Source organism: Metopolophium dirhodum, chromosome 5 (assembly GCF_019925205.1).
Source record: "Metopolophium dirhodum isolate CAU chromosome 5, ASM1992520v1, whole genome shotgun sequence".
NCBI classification, from domain to species: domain Eukaryota; kingdom Metazoa; phylum Arthropoda; class Insecta; order Hemiptera; family Aphididae; genus Metopolophium; species Metopolophium dirhodum.
The window spans coordinates 11,960,142-11,980,689 of NC_083564.1; the positions used below are offsets into that span (position 1 = coordinate 11,960,142).

Consider the following 20,548-nt stretch of genomic DNA (forward strand, 5'->3'; position numbering starts at 1 on the left):
TAGTCCACGATAAGCAAAACTATGTTACGAAACTATAATAGTATAATATACTTACCTAGCTGCCTCTCAAACTACGTTACACGTGTTGAGACGTTGGCTCGTTTAAAGCCTAATAAAAAAAACCGTGGCTTACGGATATAATATATTTTATGAACAGTGATTTTTCAAGCAACCCCTTCCCCCCTCTTTTGTTTTTAATATGAATTTATTCACCTATTCCGATTTTTGGAATTTTTTTACTATACTTATCATTTATTTAGAATTACCAAGATTTTTTATGCTATTTAAGGACTGTAATTTGGCAATACAAATTTTTGTTTTTCAATAGAGTACCACCCTTTTTTACTGATGATTTATTTGGGAATTTGATGTTTCTTATTTGAAATTCGAACGAGTAGTTTTCGATATATTAAACATTATGTACAAAAGTGAAAGGATAATAGGTAGTCCATGGTAATGAACATTTAAATATGGAGGCATTAATGACATGACTATATATTATATAGTTATATAGTTATAAACAATACGAATTTTATAATTTGTAAAATTGCCTGTGACCTGTGTTCAGTAAGTCGGTACTAGATTAAATATTACACCTATTGTATATTTTTTTATGACCATTTTTTAGGAGTATTATTTAAAGTATAAACATTTTAATAGCCCAGAATCACTTCGATCAAATTTTGTAAGGTTCTCATTTGAAAAATAGAAGTTTTTATCGCACCAGAACACTTTTGATATTATACAAAAAAATTAAGTATGTATCTAATCTAAATGTGGTCCTAAATTAGTATACTTGAAAATTCAAAAAATCAGAATTTGAACAAAGAAGAAGAAGAGGTGGTGAATATGCATTGTACTTTATCTACTTTAATACCTACGTACGTTAATACATATTTCACAATGAGACGATAATACCACTGACGCGCACCCGTATAATATCTCGAACGCTCTTTGACCCGCAAAAGCTTCTCACGGAAAAGAAAACGTACGAAATCGCGGGAAAACTGTTATTATTATTCGTTCGTTTCGGGACTGGAAGTGTAATAATAATAATATAATAATTGTGTCGGAAACATTTTGCTGCAGTAATTCAATATTGCCTACACATGGGAGAAATATTATTATAACATCGCTGCAGTAACCGAAATGACGGAGCGGGGCGCGCGTGTGCGGTATATAATATTAACATGCGAGAGTATTATATCGGTTTGAGATTGCCCATTAAACTGCTGCCCGGCGACCCTTTTATCGTTTTTGATAAATCGATGAGGATCCCGTGGCCGTGTCTGTATCGTATAATAATAATATGTTGTGCGTGTGCGCTCCGCGGACGGATAAAATCTCCACGGCCGTTCTATATAATATTAACTGTATTCCCTCTGTACACGTTGTATGGAAACAGTTAACGTCTTAAGTGCGCGGCGGCGGTGGTGGTGGAGAGACGCGAAGAGCTATCTATATATTATTATTATTATTTTTATATTCGAGTAAGTATATAGACATATAAACTGCAACGTCGCGCTGACCAAGACGAGGCTTTGTTTGATTGATGGTTTTCGCGTCTCATGAATTATACATGTGCGCACGTGTGTGTGTGTTGATGTGTGTGGGGTCTATTTTCCGGGCGCAAAAATGTGAGTGGTATAATTTCTTTTCACCCCTCTCGTCCCTTCGATACTACCCGACGACGTTCTTTTTGTTTTCCCCGAGAACCCTATTGGACCCATTCTGCCGTGTTGTTATTTCGTTTTCTATATTATGCGTATACACTATACCTATAAGCATTCAAAACGGTAACTATCTTAAATGTATATAAAATATTGAAAGTGTGTGTTGTGCGTGTGTGCGAGAACGAAAGGGGAGAAAAGAGAGTGGGATGTGCAAGAAACGAAAATAGAATAAAACAGAAAGGGAAGGAATGAAAATTGTTTTCATTCATTTTCGGCTCATTATTATTCGCATATAAATAATAAATATCGATTCGATGCCCAAAAACGATGGGAAAATCTGCACAGTTTACCTTTGCGAAACAAATGTTGAGAAACGAAAAAAAAACATAGTGCATAATAAATAATAATATATTTAAATTAAAAGTGTGTTTTCCATGTTTTAAACGAAATTGTTTTATTTTTTTTATGAAATACTTTAATCTATAAATAAATAACTGTATGACATATATAATAATATTAACGTTGAGATAACTTCACATTAGTTAACAAACATCATAACATATCGAAATAATTTTGTTTGTAAGAAGATACATCGACAGAATTAAAAATTAATAACATAACAACATAAAGCGCGTACATATTTATAACTACACAATAAAGTGAACAATTTTTAATATTTTACATTTTGATTAAACTAAATTAAATATTTATATTTTATGATCAGTACGTACATTGATATTAAATGATAATTATTTAAACTTTAAAGATAAAACTATTATAATTATTATTATAATAAAGTTACAAGTAGTACCTTATAACGCAATTATATACAAATAAGTCTGTAAGTAAATACTAAATAATTTATAGTTATATATATTTTTGAAAAATATTATTAAATATTGTTGTTTGAGCGTGGAACAATTTAAACATAAAGTTTATTATATAATTACTTAATTAAAATGTTAGAACGACTTGACTCGTGATTCATAATAATATAGAGTAGTCTTATCATTAGTCGGATACTTGTGTTTGAACTCGAAAAATGTGAAAATGAACAAAAATGAATAACACTTACTCGGAGGATCTTTATCCGAGAACTATAGTTCGCACTCGAAACTTTTATTACCGAGATCATATCGTATTTTTATGACCGTCTAGCTCATTTTTTTTATACTACACACCATTAAGAGAAACTACCCGATGAACAGTTTTATGTGAGCCACACCGGTGATTTTATGTTGTTCAAAAATCACCAACCTTATAGGTTACTTCGGAATTTTATTTTTTACTTTAGTAAGACGTATAATATTATGGAATTCCTCTTACGAAATAAATATATTTAGATCGTAATTCAAATTCTAAACATACTTGGGTATTTTTAAAAATAGAAGCTTATTATAAATAGTTGTAATATAAATAATGAACATCAAATATGAAATGTGCGGTGGTTGTAAAAAAATTTGCTATTCAAAATATTATGTAATTGTTATTGTCATTCTAAAACCGGAATTATAGTTTTATTTGTCCAAACGAAAGTCAGTTGTAAGCATTATTATAAAATATATAATACAATATCTTTGAATATTTAGATATAATTAACCTCAACTTACAAAGTTATGGGTTTCCTTATTTGAAGAGGATTACTAAATAAACATCTCTACACTAATCTTACCTACTATAAATAATTCTCCTCATAGGTATCATTAATTGTGCTGACTGTAGTTTAAGAGAAATTACAGTTTAAAAGTCAAATATTATGTTACCTAACTGGTGGGTACTTGAGTGGTTTATTGAGTCTATTATAGCCAGGGGCGAACTGGCAAGGGTGGCTGGTGAGCAACCCCCACCTGGTTATGTCAAAAATTTGGGCTGGTTGAATAAATTTGGGCCGATAATTTATAAATACGTCTTTATTATTAGCAAAAAATTGTGCTGATTTTCGGTTTCCCCGGGGCAAAATTGTATTCCCAGTCCACGCTTGATTACTTATAGCGTGATTGACATACAAAATAATGTCTTTGTTAAGTATAAAATATATTACAAATTAGTATTAAAAAATACAAAACACATTGTTTTGAGTTTACATTTATAATATATTTCATATTTAACGTATTTATGCAAATTATTTCTGGGGGGACGGAGTGGCCAAGCGGACTAGTCGACCTGAGTTCGATTCCTCGGCCATGGGTGGCATTTTTCTTCGGACAAGTCACGGTGTCAGGAGAACAAGTGCCGTCATCCCCCACCCTGGCATTCTGTTAAAATTTCTTTTGTATTATTATTATATATATATATTTTTTGTGAATCTAAAAATTAAATTGTCTACCATAATATAATATTTTTATTCTTTATTATTCACATTGTCATATTATTTTTATACATACTTTACTTAAACAATCGTTATTTAATTATTTTACGTGACCGTTATTCTAAAAGGTATACATTTAATAGTGCTATAATAGATTGTTTTAGATTATTGATAAAAAATAGTAATTTATTTAATATTTTAATTTTTCAGGGTTCGAGTTTGGGTCAAGAAGTTTTCGATGTGGTTGTAAGACATTTAAGCCTTCTCGAAACAGCTTACTTTGGGCTTCGTTATTTGGATTCTCAAAATCAAACTGTAAGTTAAATTACAATTTATGAAAAAAATATTTACTTATATTAAGTGAAGTAAACGCATTTATTAATGCTGTTTATTTAAATGATCTTAGGTATAACAGTTATTACTTCACATCGGATAATTAAGATAGTAATAAATAATAATACTAATAATATAGTCACGCGTAAAACAAACAGATTTTTGTGTTGTGAATAAAACTGGTAAATCAGAGAATACATTTATTGTATGACCTACCTACAAGTAGGTTATTTAAAGAAGTATATAAATAATATACTTTAAAGTATATTATATAATAAATAATAATATTCATAACGACACACACAATATTTAGGTCCATTGTTTGCTATAGGTAAACAGTGTACATAAAGAATATTTTATAATAATATAGTATATTATATAATTCACATAATTATAGGAACGTACAAATATCTCAAATTCTAACAGATTTACTTAACTATTGACGTCTATTTAAATATCGCAAGTAAGTTCTCAATACGGCATTTTTTCTGTTATTTTTAAATTTTGAAAATTAAAACTCCATGTTTGTGTAGTACAAAACGCATAGGTACCTAAAGGATAATATAATAATTCAGGGCTTGTTGTCGTTTGGGTGGATGGGGGGGGGGGGGGGGGAGAACCATACACTGACGACACTTTGGCGTGAGTATTTAGTAAGGGGTTATGTGTGTTTAATTTATTAAATAATAAGACGTCGGGACCATTGTCCACGCTTGAATTTCCGGGGATAGAGATAGAATATAGAGTACGGTTTGAACGCGGGAATTGTTATGATATTGAAGGCGGCTTATTCGTGTTGAGTATCAAAGTTTGGTTATTTCGGTGAACTTAAGAATATAGATCCGTGTGAAGTATAGACGTGGCCTTGTAGATCTGACCAACAGCAATGTTTTGGGAAGTCCCTATATTATAATATCAGTTTATCCCCCGCCCCACCAAAAAAATGAAAAAGAAAAATTACAAAAGTTAGTTTAGTTAATTTTATTGAGTTTATTGAGTCATATAGCGACCATACTTGTAAACAAACTCATGGAACGGAGCCGTGGAGGATATGATTTGAATTACTATAATGGAGGAGCATAAATTACTTGTTATAGATTATAGCCTATAGGACTATTATGACTTATTGGTCTAAGGATTTCCGATCGAAATAATTGTGTTAGTTTTTAGTTTTAGAGTCCCAGAGTTGAAAAATATCATACATCGATATGGTTTTAAGCAGAGACTTATAATTTTGGTTTTGAGGGGATTTTTAAGTATTTCCTCTCTCTGTAATTTAAAACCGAGAAAATGACCTCTGTTTCGATTTATAATACGCATACGGTATGCCTACCTGTGAAATTGTGTTTAGCACTCCACAGTTAATAATGTTTTACGCCGCACAACTTTTGCAGTATTATTTTATAATAACACAATACTGTGTGTGCGACCGTCCTGTTGTTATTATGTTCAATTATTATGATATTAACACAGTTGCAGTAGTATTGTTAATTATTGTATACATCATACGCGCATTTATTATTATAATATTATTATATGTGTGTATCCATATGCGGTCGATAATAGTTTATATTTTGTATGCTTTTGTTTCAGCACTGGTTGGATCTGTCCAAGAAAATGAACAAACAGATGAAGGGTATGTACACGCATATATATATATTTTAAATACAAAGTTATATTATATTGCGCTCGCGATTTCGTGTTAAAAACCTCTTGGCCGAAGTTCGCGCCCGGGTGACCCGCAGCAACCCCGCGTGTGTTATTGTCGTCACCGCAACCACGGGTTCGGTTAGCCCTTCCGGCAGCCGCGGCCGTTACGGGTGGTGCTAACCACTATTTACGTCCACGGGGGGGGGGGGGGCACGCATAACGTATTAAATCGGATATCTACGTATATATTATATACACGCCCGACGTTCCAGCGGCGAGAGGGGAGGGCGCTCAGAGGCTTATTAATGGGGTTACTCGCGCGGTGGATACGCGTTAAAACCGTAATAATTGTATAGTTGCATATAAATAAGCCTGGGCCACAACCCTTGTCAACGGCGCGTGTGTACTTGGTCCATTTTTTTTCATCTCACCCGAGCGTGTATGTGGAATGTGGATACATTTCATAATCAGAACCGTTATAGATTCGTATCGCCGAATTTCCCGGAAATCGAATCGATTGGGGCCATACGGAGTGATTCGCTAAGCACGCTCACTTCTCTTCAATAATGCCAAAAAACAATACTTTCATTAAACACATAGATTTTTTTTTACCACTTAAAGTCTTAACCGTTTTGTTACACGATACCAACTTTTTTTTAAATAAAAACCACTATTTAATTCTCTTAACTGTTGGATGGATAATTTTTTTCAACATTTTAGTGCTTCTAAATTAAACTTTAAACGAGTAGTTTCTGAGTTATCAAACTTAATAATATTATAGGTTTACCATAAATATAGCAGTCTATATAATATTTTAATACATTTATATACTGATTAGAAATTACTAACATATTTTTGGAATCATCACAGCCGCCAAACGTTCTCAACCCATAATATTGTTATGGACTATATATACGGTCTTGGTATTTAAAATTTGGTAACTTAGAATAGTCATTGTTTTGAATTTAAATTTCGAAACTCATCTTCCGAATAATTTGAGTGGGTAATTATATACTTGAAAATTCCAAAAATCATGATTCTTATGAATTCAACTATTGAATTAAATTATGAGTTGCAAATTTGTTATTAAAGAGCATACTTGGTGAATCACCATTCACGTATAAACCTAATACCGCAGTATTTAATAATGTTATGATCGATGTCCTTCAAGATCTCTAACATTGCGCTAGACTAGTCCTTGCAGACTTGCAGTACACCCCCCGCTAACACTATTATAGCAATAATAATAATAATAATAATATCGTAACTGCTGTGCATGTTATTACCTACCGGGTACACACACGCCACCGCTCTCTCGACCCAGGGGTTTTAATGGCAGTAAAAAACATTTCGATTAAAATCGCCAACGCTCGTGATTTACGACCCAATAACGCGCGCATCGGCTGCGGCTCCTTCCTCGTCGTATACGACCTATATTATAATAATATTTATACCGGAATTGTTTCGAAACGCGCAATAATATGACACAACGCCATAATAATACTTCACAGTAAAATCGATATATTTATACCTTTTTCCAAAACGTTAAAATTGATTGTTGTACACCGTGAGTCGAAACATGCGGATACACATTATAGTTTAGTACTTTACAGTGAGACACTCGCCCCATATATTAACACCTTTACAGTCAGTATTTTAAAGATTATATATCTATACTTTTATAAAATTTATAATAGACATGAGGTGACTTGTATTTCGTAGTGACTCAATCATTCTAAATATCACACGGATTCATGAAAAAAATTAATTTGATTTACAATATAACTAAGTAAGATAATCCAGGTTGTTTCAGTTTGTTTTTTATTTTTGTTACAATTAAAATACATGGCTTTGTCGATTTCTTACACAGCGACCGTCCGCGTGCATTGAACCTCGACGTACGCGTTAAATAATCTCGTTGCATAAACTAACGATTACTGACGGTTTTAAATATAAAAAATAATGAAAAAACCGACATTATTTTAGGGTGGTTGTCTTAAATCAAAAATAGTGTACGTGAACAACTCCGAACGAAAATTAACCGTGCTAGAGAGAGAGGGAGAGATCAATATTGTTTTTAATAACGAGTACCGGTGGAAACTAATTTGGGTGTCCATTACTTTTGCTTGTATTTTAAGTAGCTGTAAAACGTGCTTGTAATTAATTTCGCGACATTAATTACGCCGGATATTGGCGCGTGTGCGGGTGGGTGGGTGTATAATGTATATAGTGGAAATCCGTCGGAGAGTAGTCGGCCAGGTAAATATCGCATTTCGTTTTATTGGCAATATAAAAACGGAGCGACGTCTTTATGCTCGTAAAGAAAAAAATAAGTAAAATAAATCACAAACGCTTTTTAAGATCAATTTTGTGGCCAAACGTTTCTTTTATTAAAGAATTCTTGGAAGGATATCATTTTTTAAATTTTTCTTTTGGTTTTTACCGACCCACTATAGTTATACACTCAGTCCTAACATGATGAATTTAGTATTATTAGGTACAGTCTGAAAGTTATTCCCGTTGGGAAAGCCAACGATGTTGGTACAAAACTTGATGCTACACACGTCGACTAATTGGTCCCTCCCTACCCCACGTACATTTGGCGCCATGTCCGAGTGGTGGTGGTTGGATAACACCTATACCTCCGTATAATACCACGTACCTCCATTATATTATATCGTGTGCCTTATGTGTGTCGTGTGTGACTCACGAACACGACATAATATAGGTACTCAGAATTATACATATTGTATAGTTAATCTCACTGGTCTCTTTAGTTTTCTACACAGAAACCATATTATATAATAATATTGTTTTGTCTTGAAAACAAACCAAAACCTACGCAAAAAAACATTTTGTTATGTATACTATAAAATACTTATATAGATTGGTCACGGTTTTTATTTTGGCGTTTTTACGTTTCAGGTAACGAGAACTTCACCTTTTACTTCGGTGTGAAATTTTACGCCGCCGATCCGTGTAAGCTGGTTGAAGAAATCACCAGGTAAGTTATGACGATTTTTATAGATATAATTTATAATATTATTATAATGGCTAAACGGTGTTATGCGTTCATCTGAACATTGAAGATAATATTTTAGTTTCTGTTTGTCCGCGATTGTATAAACAAGTCAAAACCAGAAATATGGCAGTGTATAATATTACCTATAATATGTATAATTCATTACTCATCAACGAATTCCATCTCATAAAAAATACTAACCTATTGTTCCTACGCGGTAATTAGCTATAATCTTGAAATCAAACGCTCGAACGACTTTGAGGCAGATCTTTTTTATATAATATATTATTTTAAACATAATTAGAAGCAATTTCGTGGAACAGAGAAAACTTCGGGTGCGTACTCATCTTTTATTATTTAAAGACGCATTCAATAATATTATTATTACAATTTTGGAATTTTTTATTAGTATACTTAAAGATTTAAGAATTTAATATTTCAAATAAATTACGATTTTGTATATAACCTGGCTGAGCATATATGCTCGATAAATCGCTCTGTATACAACGCGCGGTACTTATACTTATACGAACGGATAGTTATTACAATTTCATGCCATTGCGAAATGTCTAATAAAAAAATTATCGTCACACACCAAAATATAACCACTTTTACAGGAAAATAATAACAAAATAAACACTAGCGCGCGCGCGCACTAAATTCGTCTGTAATTACCAAGGCTGCTGCAGTTAAACGTCCATCGAGCGACCGCGTATCGACAGGCTGAAGTAGGTACTTCAGTACTTGCACTCCCAATTATTGGATCCGGTGATTTACGACGGTTTTAATAATACCTACGAGTGTGTTGGGTTTACGGTCGATCGACTCGCGGTCGGGTTATCGACGTAGCAGCAGAGGATGATGTGTTCGGGTCGGCTGTCGCGTGGGCGGCAGCTGTAGTTGTTGTGCCGCGGTTTATGCAAATAGTACGATATTATAATATAGGTAATATATTATTGTGATGTTACATTTTGCCGGTATGGGTACGGTCGTCGGGTTTTTCGTTATTTATTTTAGAGCCGCGAACACAAAATCCGATAGAAAAACGTGGCGTATTCCCCTTTCCGGCTCTCTCCCGACACACTGCAGCAGCACCGCAAGCACAGGTTTTAGATCGATTAGATAATCAAAACAAACACACTGCGACGCTATATTATAATATTATATATTGATATATTTTTAACGTTGGTAAAAATAATTTGCGGCGCATAAATTATAACATTATAAATTATTATGGAAACTGTACGAGGAAACCGACATTTCGATCCTCGAGGTTGTTGCAGCGGAGTGCTCGCGGTTAATATAATATTATTATAAAAGATTTTTATCGTTCCGAGGCGCATATTATTAAAAATAAAAAACCGCGTGTCGCAATCCATTTAAACTCCCCGGGAGTGTAGATTATAATATTTTTATAATATTGTATATATCAAGACCACTGCAATTTTATTTTACACCGTTTGCGTATGTATTTATACCGTAGATACCAACCAACCAACTACATATAATATTGAGTAGGGACGCAATTTTTTTCTTTTCCACTTCCATCCCTATAAGTATACAGGGTAATTAATTAAAGTTGCCCGTATATTATTATATATTGTTTTTATAAAATTTCGTTTGAAATTAAACTCCATTTATTTCATTTTACTCTTATTTATAAACAATAAAAAATGCAAAAATATAGTGTGTACCCGACTTTTTTTATGTAAAAGTATCGTTTTTTTATCAAAACGTTGTTTTCAGATTGCTTTAGTAGATTTTTCCTTCACTTTGGCTTATATATTTTGTTTTTGGATAAATTAATTGATTTTTTTTTCTCACACTTTTTTTGGTCTATTATTCGCTTACACAAATCGTATTTTCAATATACTGCAGTGTAACTAATTTATTATTTTTTTTTTACTATATAAGAATTTGATTTAATTTGTTTGTTCGTTTAGTATTAGATTCTGAGTGGAAAGATTGATGTGTGTTTTTTTTTTGTGTCTGTCATCATGGTTTGGGGAAGCAAAACTGGTTCGATTTTTTTCAACAGTATCTTGTTTGATGGGAAAGTGAATCTAGTTGGTACATTCGGGAGATCAAATTTCCCAATAGTTTTTAAAAGTGACGGGAAAAACAACAAAAAAATTTAGGAAAAACGAGAATTTTTACGCAAAATCGGTTCTATAATAAATGAACATATACATAGTTAAAAATTTATAAAATGTTCAACTTTTATAGCTAAGGAATGACAATTTAAAACAAGGCTCCGCGTAAATAGGTTATATATAAATTACTTTATTCACAATAATATCATCAAATATACTTGGTAATATCATAAGCTGACTGACCGTTTTCGCTCAGAATCGTTTTTCTTATACAATGATATTACATCATTGAATTCAAATTTAACACCATCCATTACAGTGACCCACTTGTAACCTACTGTACAGCAGAGCGACATACACTTATCCACTTTTTTTTTAAATATGTTATTGTGTCTATGGAAAACAATAAAACTTTGATTTATTTGATTTTTTCTTTCTATATATTTGAATATAGTTTCTAAACTCAATGAAAAGTTCACATATTACTTTTGATCGAATAAATATAGCTTGTGTATTGCTAAGTCCATAACTAAATATTTACAAACAAAAGTCCAAACTTCATAATTCTAAAAGCAATAATATTATATTATATAAATCGATTTTTATCAACTCGTCTATAAAAAAATGTGTTATAATAAAATTCATAGCGTAATACGTAAATACCAACTATTAAAAGAAAACTAATATCTTAAATTATAATTCATTTTAATTTTAAATCTGTTATAAATCACAATATAACAAACACTTAAAACCCAACGAATAACCACTATTATAGGTTTATATTTTATAGCCAGTTATAATTTGCTTTAAATCATCTTTGATATTTCACTTTCATTTTAAGTACACAAAAATAAGGTTATTATGAGACCATTTGGCTTATCGTCAGTATGTAACGTGACCTATAAATCAAGACACTTCGGTGTACCCGTACTTGAGAATGGAGTTAGTAATATGCTCCATCGAGTTGAAAATCTCTATCCGACCTGTTCCACGATAATTCGACGGCGTGCTTACGAAGCCATTTATATTATTTAGTTAAAATAGATTGCTTGTATTTTATATTTACGCTCGCGTTATAATATTTACTCGCGATCGATCAACATTTTTGGTTTTTTATCGCCTTGCATTCTTATATAATATACTAACTTACTGTTCTTATATATATCAGTGAAAACTCATTTATCACACATCTATCGGCGCGAAGTTAACACTTTTTGGCGCCAAGTAACTGATCTCATATAAGTCGCAATGAACGACACCATCATTTTTTCTGTATTTTTTTTCTTTGGAAGTTTTCAACTCTATATATTCAGCGTATATAATATATTGTTTGTATAATACTGGTATAGTGGTATCTACCACTTCCGTCCCAAGTAAGGCGTATTGTATTAATTTATCACGAGGGAAAACTTACTTGCGCTCGATTCGCAGACGGTAATGAAGATTAAATTTATGCCTATAAATATTATATATATATATATATATATATATATGTAGTCGATTGGTTGCTTATTGTATATAAGTTTGTATTGTTACTAATTGAAATCTTCATTCAAACTATATAATATATATATACCGCAACCACGGTAGTTGGTAATTTCCTGCATTCGATACCTGCAGTCTCGTATTATGATAATATTTATGTATAATTTATTATTTTCTTGATTGTTATATCGTTCAGTTTAATCAGTTGTTTTTGAATTTATCACGTGTGCTTGATCGTCATCGTATAATATTATTATGTTTGAATCTCGTGAAATTTTCGTTACGATAAATATCGCAGATTAAAATATATAAGCATCTATGTAATAAGATTTTAATAAAATATCTTTTATATTAATAATATATGTTGATTTTACTGTACCTACTCGATAACTATACATCGAATTAAATATTCTGAAAGTATTTTATACACTATTCGCTGCATACTTTAAGCATAGAAAAATGTTAATACTTTTTTTGGAAGGCATTGTGGGCTTAATATTTTAAATTTTCCGACTACAGTGTTAAGAAATAATTATTTTTCAAATGACTTGTTAGTAATTACTAATTAGTATAATATACAAATTAATCGGGCGTATGCGTGCGAAGCGTAGTTAGAATATTTCTGAATTATATAAGCGAAATGCGAAAAATATTTTTTTGTCATAATAATATGTATATTGTGTATAGTCTAATGTTCCTGAAAATATTACAACGGAATGGGCAATGATTTACATATTATTCGCACTGTTAGCGCTTCTTTTGAATGTTTATTTTAATCGTTTCGTATTCCATGTGAACTTGTGCATATTTTACCCGAGCACATAAGTTTATAAAATATTAGTCGAAGCCGCCACATCATAAAATTATTAGACCTACGTAGGCGAACAAACTTCTCTCCGACGACGGTCATTTATTATACAAACAGTCTCATATACGAATCGTTAAGCACTAGGTCCAGTCCCACAAAACGGCGTACTTTATCTTTATAGTTATTTATTATAGTTTACAAAGTTCTAAAATAATATGTCACACGTTTGACGATATATTGCTGCGGGCCGATGAAACGGCATGGTATTTTAATTCGCTGTGAATACATTTGCGGCGGGCGATCACAATTTTAGAATAGATTGTTTTTCAATACGTTAATGATCCACGCAGTAGGTACATATAATGCACCTTTTTGAAGTATTAAAATCAATTTATTACTATTTGATTTCTTCTATATTTTTTCACACCATGCATTATCACATCTTTTTTCTTCAACAATGCAACTATTTAAAATCGGCTTTTTAGAATTTTTATATAGGTACCTATATTTAAAGATACTTTTTTCAAATTCTTGAGATTTTTTTAACTATTCAAGGGGTTAATTGTAGATATACAAATTTCTGTTTTCAAAATGAGAATACCATTTTCTACTGTAAATTATTTGACAGATAATTCTTCTGAAAATGTTGACGAATAAAAACCAACATTTGAACTAGGTAGTAGTTTTTAAGTTATTTAAGTTTGTGTAAGGACAATGGTAATTTTAACATTTTAGTGATCAATTAATAATTTGTAAAAATGGTTCAAGTAAAATAAATACTAGCTCCAATATTACATTTATTTTATATTTTTGTTCAAAAATGTTTGAGAATTGTTATCCTTAGTAGTATGGACATTTTAATAACTGAGAAACTATACTCGTTCGAGTTTTGAATTAAATACATCAATATTTTGAAAAAAAATCATCCCTTAAATAATTGACAGTAAAAAAGGGGGATAGGTGGATCTAATTTGAAAAACAGAAGATTTGCGTCGCCACAGGACCGGAGGACCCTATACTCAAGTGAACATGCTTGGTGAATCATTTGTAGTAAAATTATTGTTCATACTTTTAGTTGAAATAATCGCAATTTATAGTTAGTACAACTAAATAAATACAACTAAACCTGAATGGTAATAACAACTAAATGAATAGCTATCAATATGCCATCTTGAAATTTAGGGCTATATACCTATGGACTGTTTAAATAGTTACCACAACTATTTTTTTTCTGTTCTCTATGTTTTTGCGCGTGCGTTCCAGTCGAAAACATATTATTTCCGAGTGGAAAAACAAAAATCGAACACCAACCCACATCAGTTGTACTGTTTTACTTTCACTGTAGGTATGGTTCTTTCGACGGTGCATTGGAGTCACATATATCATATAGACGGCGATTTGAAATTAGCCATCTGACGCCGTGTACATAGCCGCTGCGTTTACGAGGGTCTAAACAGAGTGTTGGGAGGGGGGGGGGGTGTGAAGAATAGAAGAGCTTTTGTGTCCAGCTCATTAAACTCGGTCAGGACGGTTCTGTCGTATCTTTTTATTTCATTATTATTTTTCTCAGTTCGTTGAACACAAATCACGCACACCCTATGTGGTTGTTCGGTGGGCGAACCATTACAGCACGTAGGTACCTATACATAAGTGTACCTACACTACAATCCGGCACTGCCGTTGAAAAAGCCCACACGCGCGTCAGCAATAGTAATGCGTGAAAAATAAATCTCCAGGTTTTCGATTTCCTACGAGACGCCAAGACAAAAAGAAAAATATTGCACCCGTACCTACGACATGTGAGTTTATGTGTAGAATATTATGATGTATACTATATTATACGCCTTTCGCTACACGATAATATAGTATACGTGTATATAAAATAGGAAATACTTACTGATACGAAAACTCTCGTATAATAAATCGATATTTGTCTGTGTCGATTGGTAATTTATATTTGATTTATGGTCTCGAGTATGTAAATAAATATAATATAGGAAAAACAATATTATATTTAATCGGTTTGTTTTAATTTTTACATCAATTATTCTGTACTATATTTGAACTAGGAATAGTCGAATAATCGATCGTTACCGTAATGTCTGTATTTAATAATAATAATAATAATACTTACCTGTAGCCAAATGCAACAACAAAGTTCAGACCAACTTATGCATTAATTATAATAATAATTACTATTTATATCAATCGAACATTCGTTCACTCTTGAACTAGCATCGCAGACGATAGGCGCAGGTCGTCCCTTAACCAGACACAAAATTCGTAATAAATTATTTGCACCAATAAATTTTCATAATATACTTTATTAATTATGATTAATGTTTATGATTATAAGGCTTTAAGTACGACACTATCGCAAACAATACTATTTTAATACAATGCCTGTAACGAGAGCACCACTCATCAATACTGATTAAATTAGGTATTAGTGTATTACTAGGCTATGCTATTTTCATATTTTATTATATTTTAATATTTTACTAATCCATCTAATGCGATGTATTTTGTATTTATTCTATTGCTTTCAAATTATTATACAGATTTATTTGATATATTGTATCAATTATTGTAATTTAAATATTAAATTGTTGTAAAGGACTCCGCCCGTTGATATATAATAAATAAATAAATAAACACTTTATAATTATTCCTCTGTTAATAATTTTTTATATTTTTTTTTCAAACGGCGTACTAATGAATGCTACTTTGAAATTTACGACGTGTTTGAATACGCGTGGCGTGAATAATTATTGTTTACATAAAAAGTTACAGCTTAAGGTTAAGGTGGTTGTCAATAATTAAGATCGCTAGGTATATATTAAAATATTATGAAGTCTTATTTCGTTATCGATTCTTTTATGAACAAATAAAAACTACTGTCGTCGAATACGATGATGTGGATTAAAATTTAAATAACTGTTATACAATAATATTATAATAATATGTTTCTTTACACGATATTATAATATTGTAACCAGAATAATAATTGTGAATGCATTTTTGTCTTAATTACGTTTTTTCTCTCGATAATTAATGGTGTATTATATAAACAAGTAACAACCAGATCGGATGTTCGTTTCGATCCGATTAGCGTGTTTAATGTTTATTAGGCTCCTACTTCTGTTTCCAAATGAGTGTATAACGGATTAAGTGCCCTATCCATTGTATAATTTGTAACTGCAGTCGCACACTCTCCGAGATGATAATTTACTAACAATATAAACGTCAAGTTGAGGGCGCCGTTAAAATAATAATATTATTTACGTAAAGTCTATTCCTGTTGTACATACATATTATACACTATACCTAGGTACTTATGCGTTTACATTGTTTATATTTTGTCGTAGGTGTGACTCGAGTGGTCACACATGCGACCGACATGGCGACATGCTCTCGCATGGCCTTATTGACTCGGGGACCTAAATCGCAAATATACACTTAAAACGTGGTAGGTATTATAACGAGTTGGAAAAATATTACTATGACATAATAATAATGTGCGATGGATATAATATGCATCATGCGTGGGGATACAGAAATCGGATAAAATAGTTTTCTAACTATGAAAAACGTAATGGCGTTTTAACAAAAAATATTCGAATTTCGCGTACATAATATTTTATATTATTAAACATTATAATAATATGCGAGTCGGTAAACAAGTATATATGTGTGAAGTATTTATCTCTTTATATATCATAATAACTCGCTCATTACCACGACGGCACTGCGTGAAATACTGAAATCTGCGTGATCAACTTTTTCCCTTTTCTTCTATATAATCGTGATCACGACAAAATGTGATAAACCAAAAGAAAACGAATTTTTTTACGACGCCCAATAATATTTTTTTTACCGTAGTCTGCACCTACGTATTCGACGTAGGTACACGAAAAGTTATAATATTATAGTATTATATGCGGTGTATCGAATTTCTAACCATCTAATAATAATAGTAATAATATTATCACAATTCGCAATATACGATGCGTGTGATACAGAGAAGAGGACGATACATAAACAGCATGACTTGTCGTCTGTTTTCATTCGGAAATGGGACCACCGCCGCCGACGGGGGCTGAAAGTTTATCGTCGAAAACTTTCGAATGAGGCGCTATATACTAGACGATTCGTTGCACAGAGATTAACCCAATTCGACGAATACGTATAAGCTCAATAGCTCGAGATACCGTCGGGGCGGTCGGTGTAAATAATAATCACAATACATGGATATATATACATATATATATATATACACATAATAGTACCTACGATATGTAAAAGATAGTGAAAGGTTCTATCGGTATTGTACACGCTTAAATAATATTATCTCAACGTGCAGCGCAACCTAAAACCCCTCGAAAACGTCGTACTCGTCGTCGTCTCTATGCTACTCCCCCCCCCCCCCTTTAACCCCCGACAACCTCTTGAACCTTTTTCGTCCAAAACGCGTTACTGAAAATGTGTAGGTACCGTCGTAACTGCGGGGTGACTTGAATGACACGAATGTCGTCGTTGTCGTCGTATACGATTTTATGTCTTTTTCCAACGTAAAAACGGCTACCGGAGACGACGACGTTTTTTCGTTTATATAATACAAAAATAACATATATAGTATGTAATAATATATTATCCGAATAATCCACTCCCACCCTCAAAGTTCCTATTATACGACTCGCCATACGTGACTTATATATTTTATTTAGTTATTAAAATATATAGGTAGTATATACTATATACCGCGGGTCGTAATAATTCGTAGGATCGAGATGACTTTTTTCTTGTTGACGCGTAAGACGTTCGTTTTCATTTTCTCAGTAAATAGTTGAAGTCCGCGTTTTTGAAAAACGGGCAAATGCATAAGCAATTTAAATATTCATGTGATCACACACCAAATAATAGGTACTGTTCGCAGACAAATCAATACTTATACATTATTATTTATTATCGTTTATATTATAACTATTTCATACCATTTTTTACGCATCGTTTTTCATTTTCAAATAAATATGTTTTTTCATAAGCAAAAAAAAAATTGTCAAATTTCTTACCACTAATAATTGTTGAATAGATGATAGTGGTTTTATCTCATATAATTTTAAATTTAAATCTTCAAAAACTGAAAATTGAGCATGGAATTTTTAAACTTTGGCTTCTAGTCCGCTCAGTGAAGCACGTTTAATCAAGAAAGCAAATAAACATATCGATATTGTCAGTGTATGACATTTCGAATAAGGTTTGCCCTTTAAAGAACTCTTAATCTAAGACATCGTTGTGACATAAAATAATAGAAAAAAATTGGTTAGTTTTGTTTGACCTGAAAATTAATTTTTGTTAAAGGTTTAAATACAAGAAAAAATTGTTTGAAAACGTTGGGAAAATGAATGACTGCCGTTAATAAAAATACTATTTGAAAACACAAATAGTTAATATTCGTAAACAATCGGTTGCCTAAACGATATTAATAAAATTGGTCGATGGTTGAAATGTAATATTATAGTTATAAAATATCGACGTACTTACCAACGCGTACTTAACTCTTAGTTATATACGACAAAAATTGGAAAAAAATAGTCTTATTAATTGGACAAAACTTGGGTTTAAAACAGTAAAATTACGCCGCGTACTCGCGGTACCACTGATGTTTCGTTTTAAATATTTTAACATTTAAATTAATTAGTCGATTAAAAATAGATTAGCGCAGTTCGCTGTTAATTTGCATAAAATACGAAATTATTTCATACGTTATGTGAACTTTATTTTAATACAATCTTCTAATAAGATTCGCCGAGAGGTCGTTTTATTTTATTTCGACTGGAAAAAAGATATGTATAATTTCCTCCGAATGCTAAGCCAACACAAGAAAACTGGAAAAACGCAGTGCAAGCCCTCTCTGCAGTATATATTTGTAGATAAGTCTCCATCGTTATTATTTTATTTTAAAAAGAAAAGCCAACATTTCTTTCAGATAGTGGAGATGTTAAAATGTTTCCACCGAGCTGTGTATACGATAAAATTATGCGCGTAAGTGTATTAAAAATGTAATTATTTCTAATTTATATCTAATAATAAATATTATATTATAATGATTAAAAAAATGTTTAATGTATGAAAATGAATGTTCAATTAAAAATACATAAGCTTTTATAGTTACTATTTTTTTTTTAGCATCACAAAAATGTGTAAGTATATAAAGGAATTAAAATAACTCCAGTTGATTTTTTTTTTGTCAAAAATCGTTTGACTCGTTTGAGTTTCTCCAACTTTTACGTAATATCATGTAAGTACAATATATTATACTGAAAAACCTGGAGGACCGTTCGCGTTCAACTTCTGATCGAAATATTCATGTTACATAAAACTTACGGAATACACCGTAACTACTTTAAAAAAGCGTTTTTCAAAGAAAATAAATGCGTCATTATAATAATACTAGCTACAGCTTCAGCTCTTTTGCTCTTGCTCGAAGTTTGCAGGGTATACATACATACCTATCTACCTATATTGTTATTATTATTATTATAAATCGTGACCCCTTTTGTGTAATTTTGGGGTAAATGGGGGGGGGGGGGAGGAACTTGCCTTCATGAAATGTTCGCAAGGGGAGACAGAAAAATGTATCATTTTGCCCTCTCCAAGATATGTCAACAGTGGCAATGTTTAAATCTAAAATAAATAATGAATGCATTATTAATATATATATATATTAATTTATTATAAGATAAAAATATTTATTCCCTCAAATATTGTTGCGTTAAGTACATTTTTCAAGTTTCCCCTGTCATATAATATAATATATTATGTTGACGTATTGTCAACGTTATCGCATTATCTAGGTTACAAAAATAACACAATATTATTATTTCATGAATAAATCATGATTACAGGATTATTATCATATTATTTTTTTTTTAAACAAGTTATGACACCTTTTTTAATGAACTTTTATAAGCTTGATTATTATTTAATGATATTGGATACCTACGATTTGTTTCAAATTCATTAAATGAGTTTTAATACTTGTGTAAAAACAAACAATTAGATTGCTGTTCGATTTTGGCAAATAACTTATTTTCACCCTCCCCTAAGTTTTTTCTCCACTTATGCCACTTCATGTTTAATATGTATAATGTATATGGGAGGTACCTTCAGATA

At 31.6% G+C, this 20,548-nt stretch overlaps 1 protein-coding gene across 4 annotated transcripts in view; it reads left to right on the plus strand.

The window, feature by feature from the left end:
• The window catches only part of LOC132944088 (band 4.1-like protein 4), a 162,160-nt gene that overhangs the window by 65,827 nt on the left and 75,785 nt on the right, over window positions 1–20,548 (plus strand). For all 4 annotated transcript variants that reach the window (XM_061013259.1, XM_061013257.1, XM_061013256.1 and 1 more), the window contains 3 exons: window positions 4,192–4,296; window positions 5,908–5,950; window positions 8,890–8,968. In XM_061013259.1, the coding sequence (XP_060869242.1) occupies window positions 4,192–4,296; window positions 5,908–5,950; window positions 8,890–8,968 (227 nt within the window). The remainder of the gene's footprint in view (window positions 1–4,191; window positions 4,297–5,907; window positions 5,951–8,889; window positions 8,969–20,548) is intronic.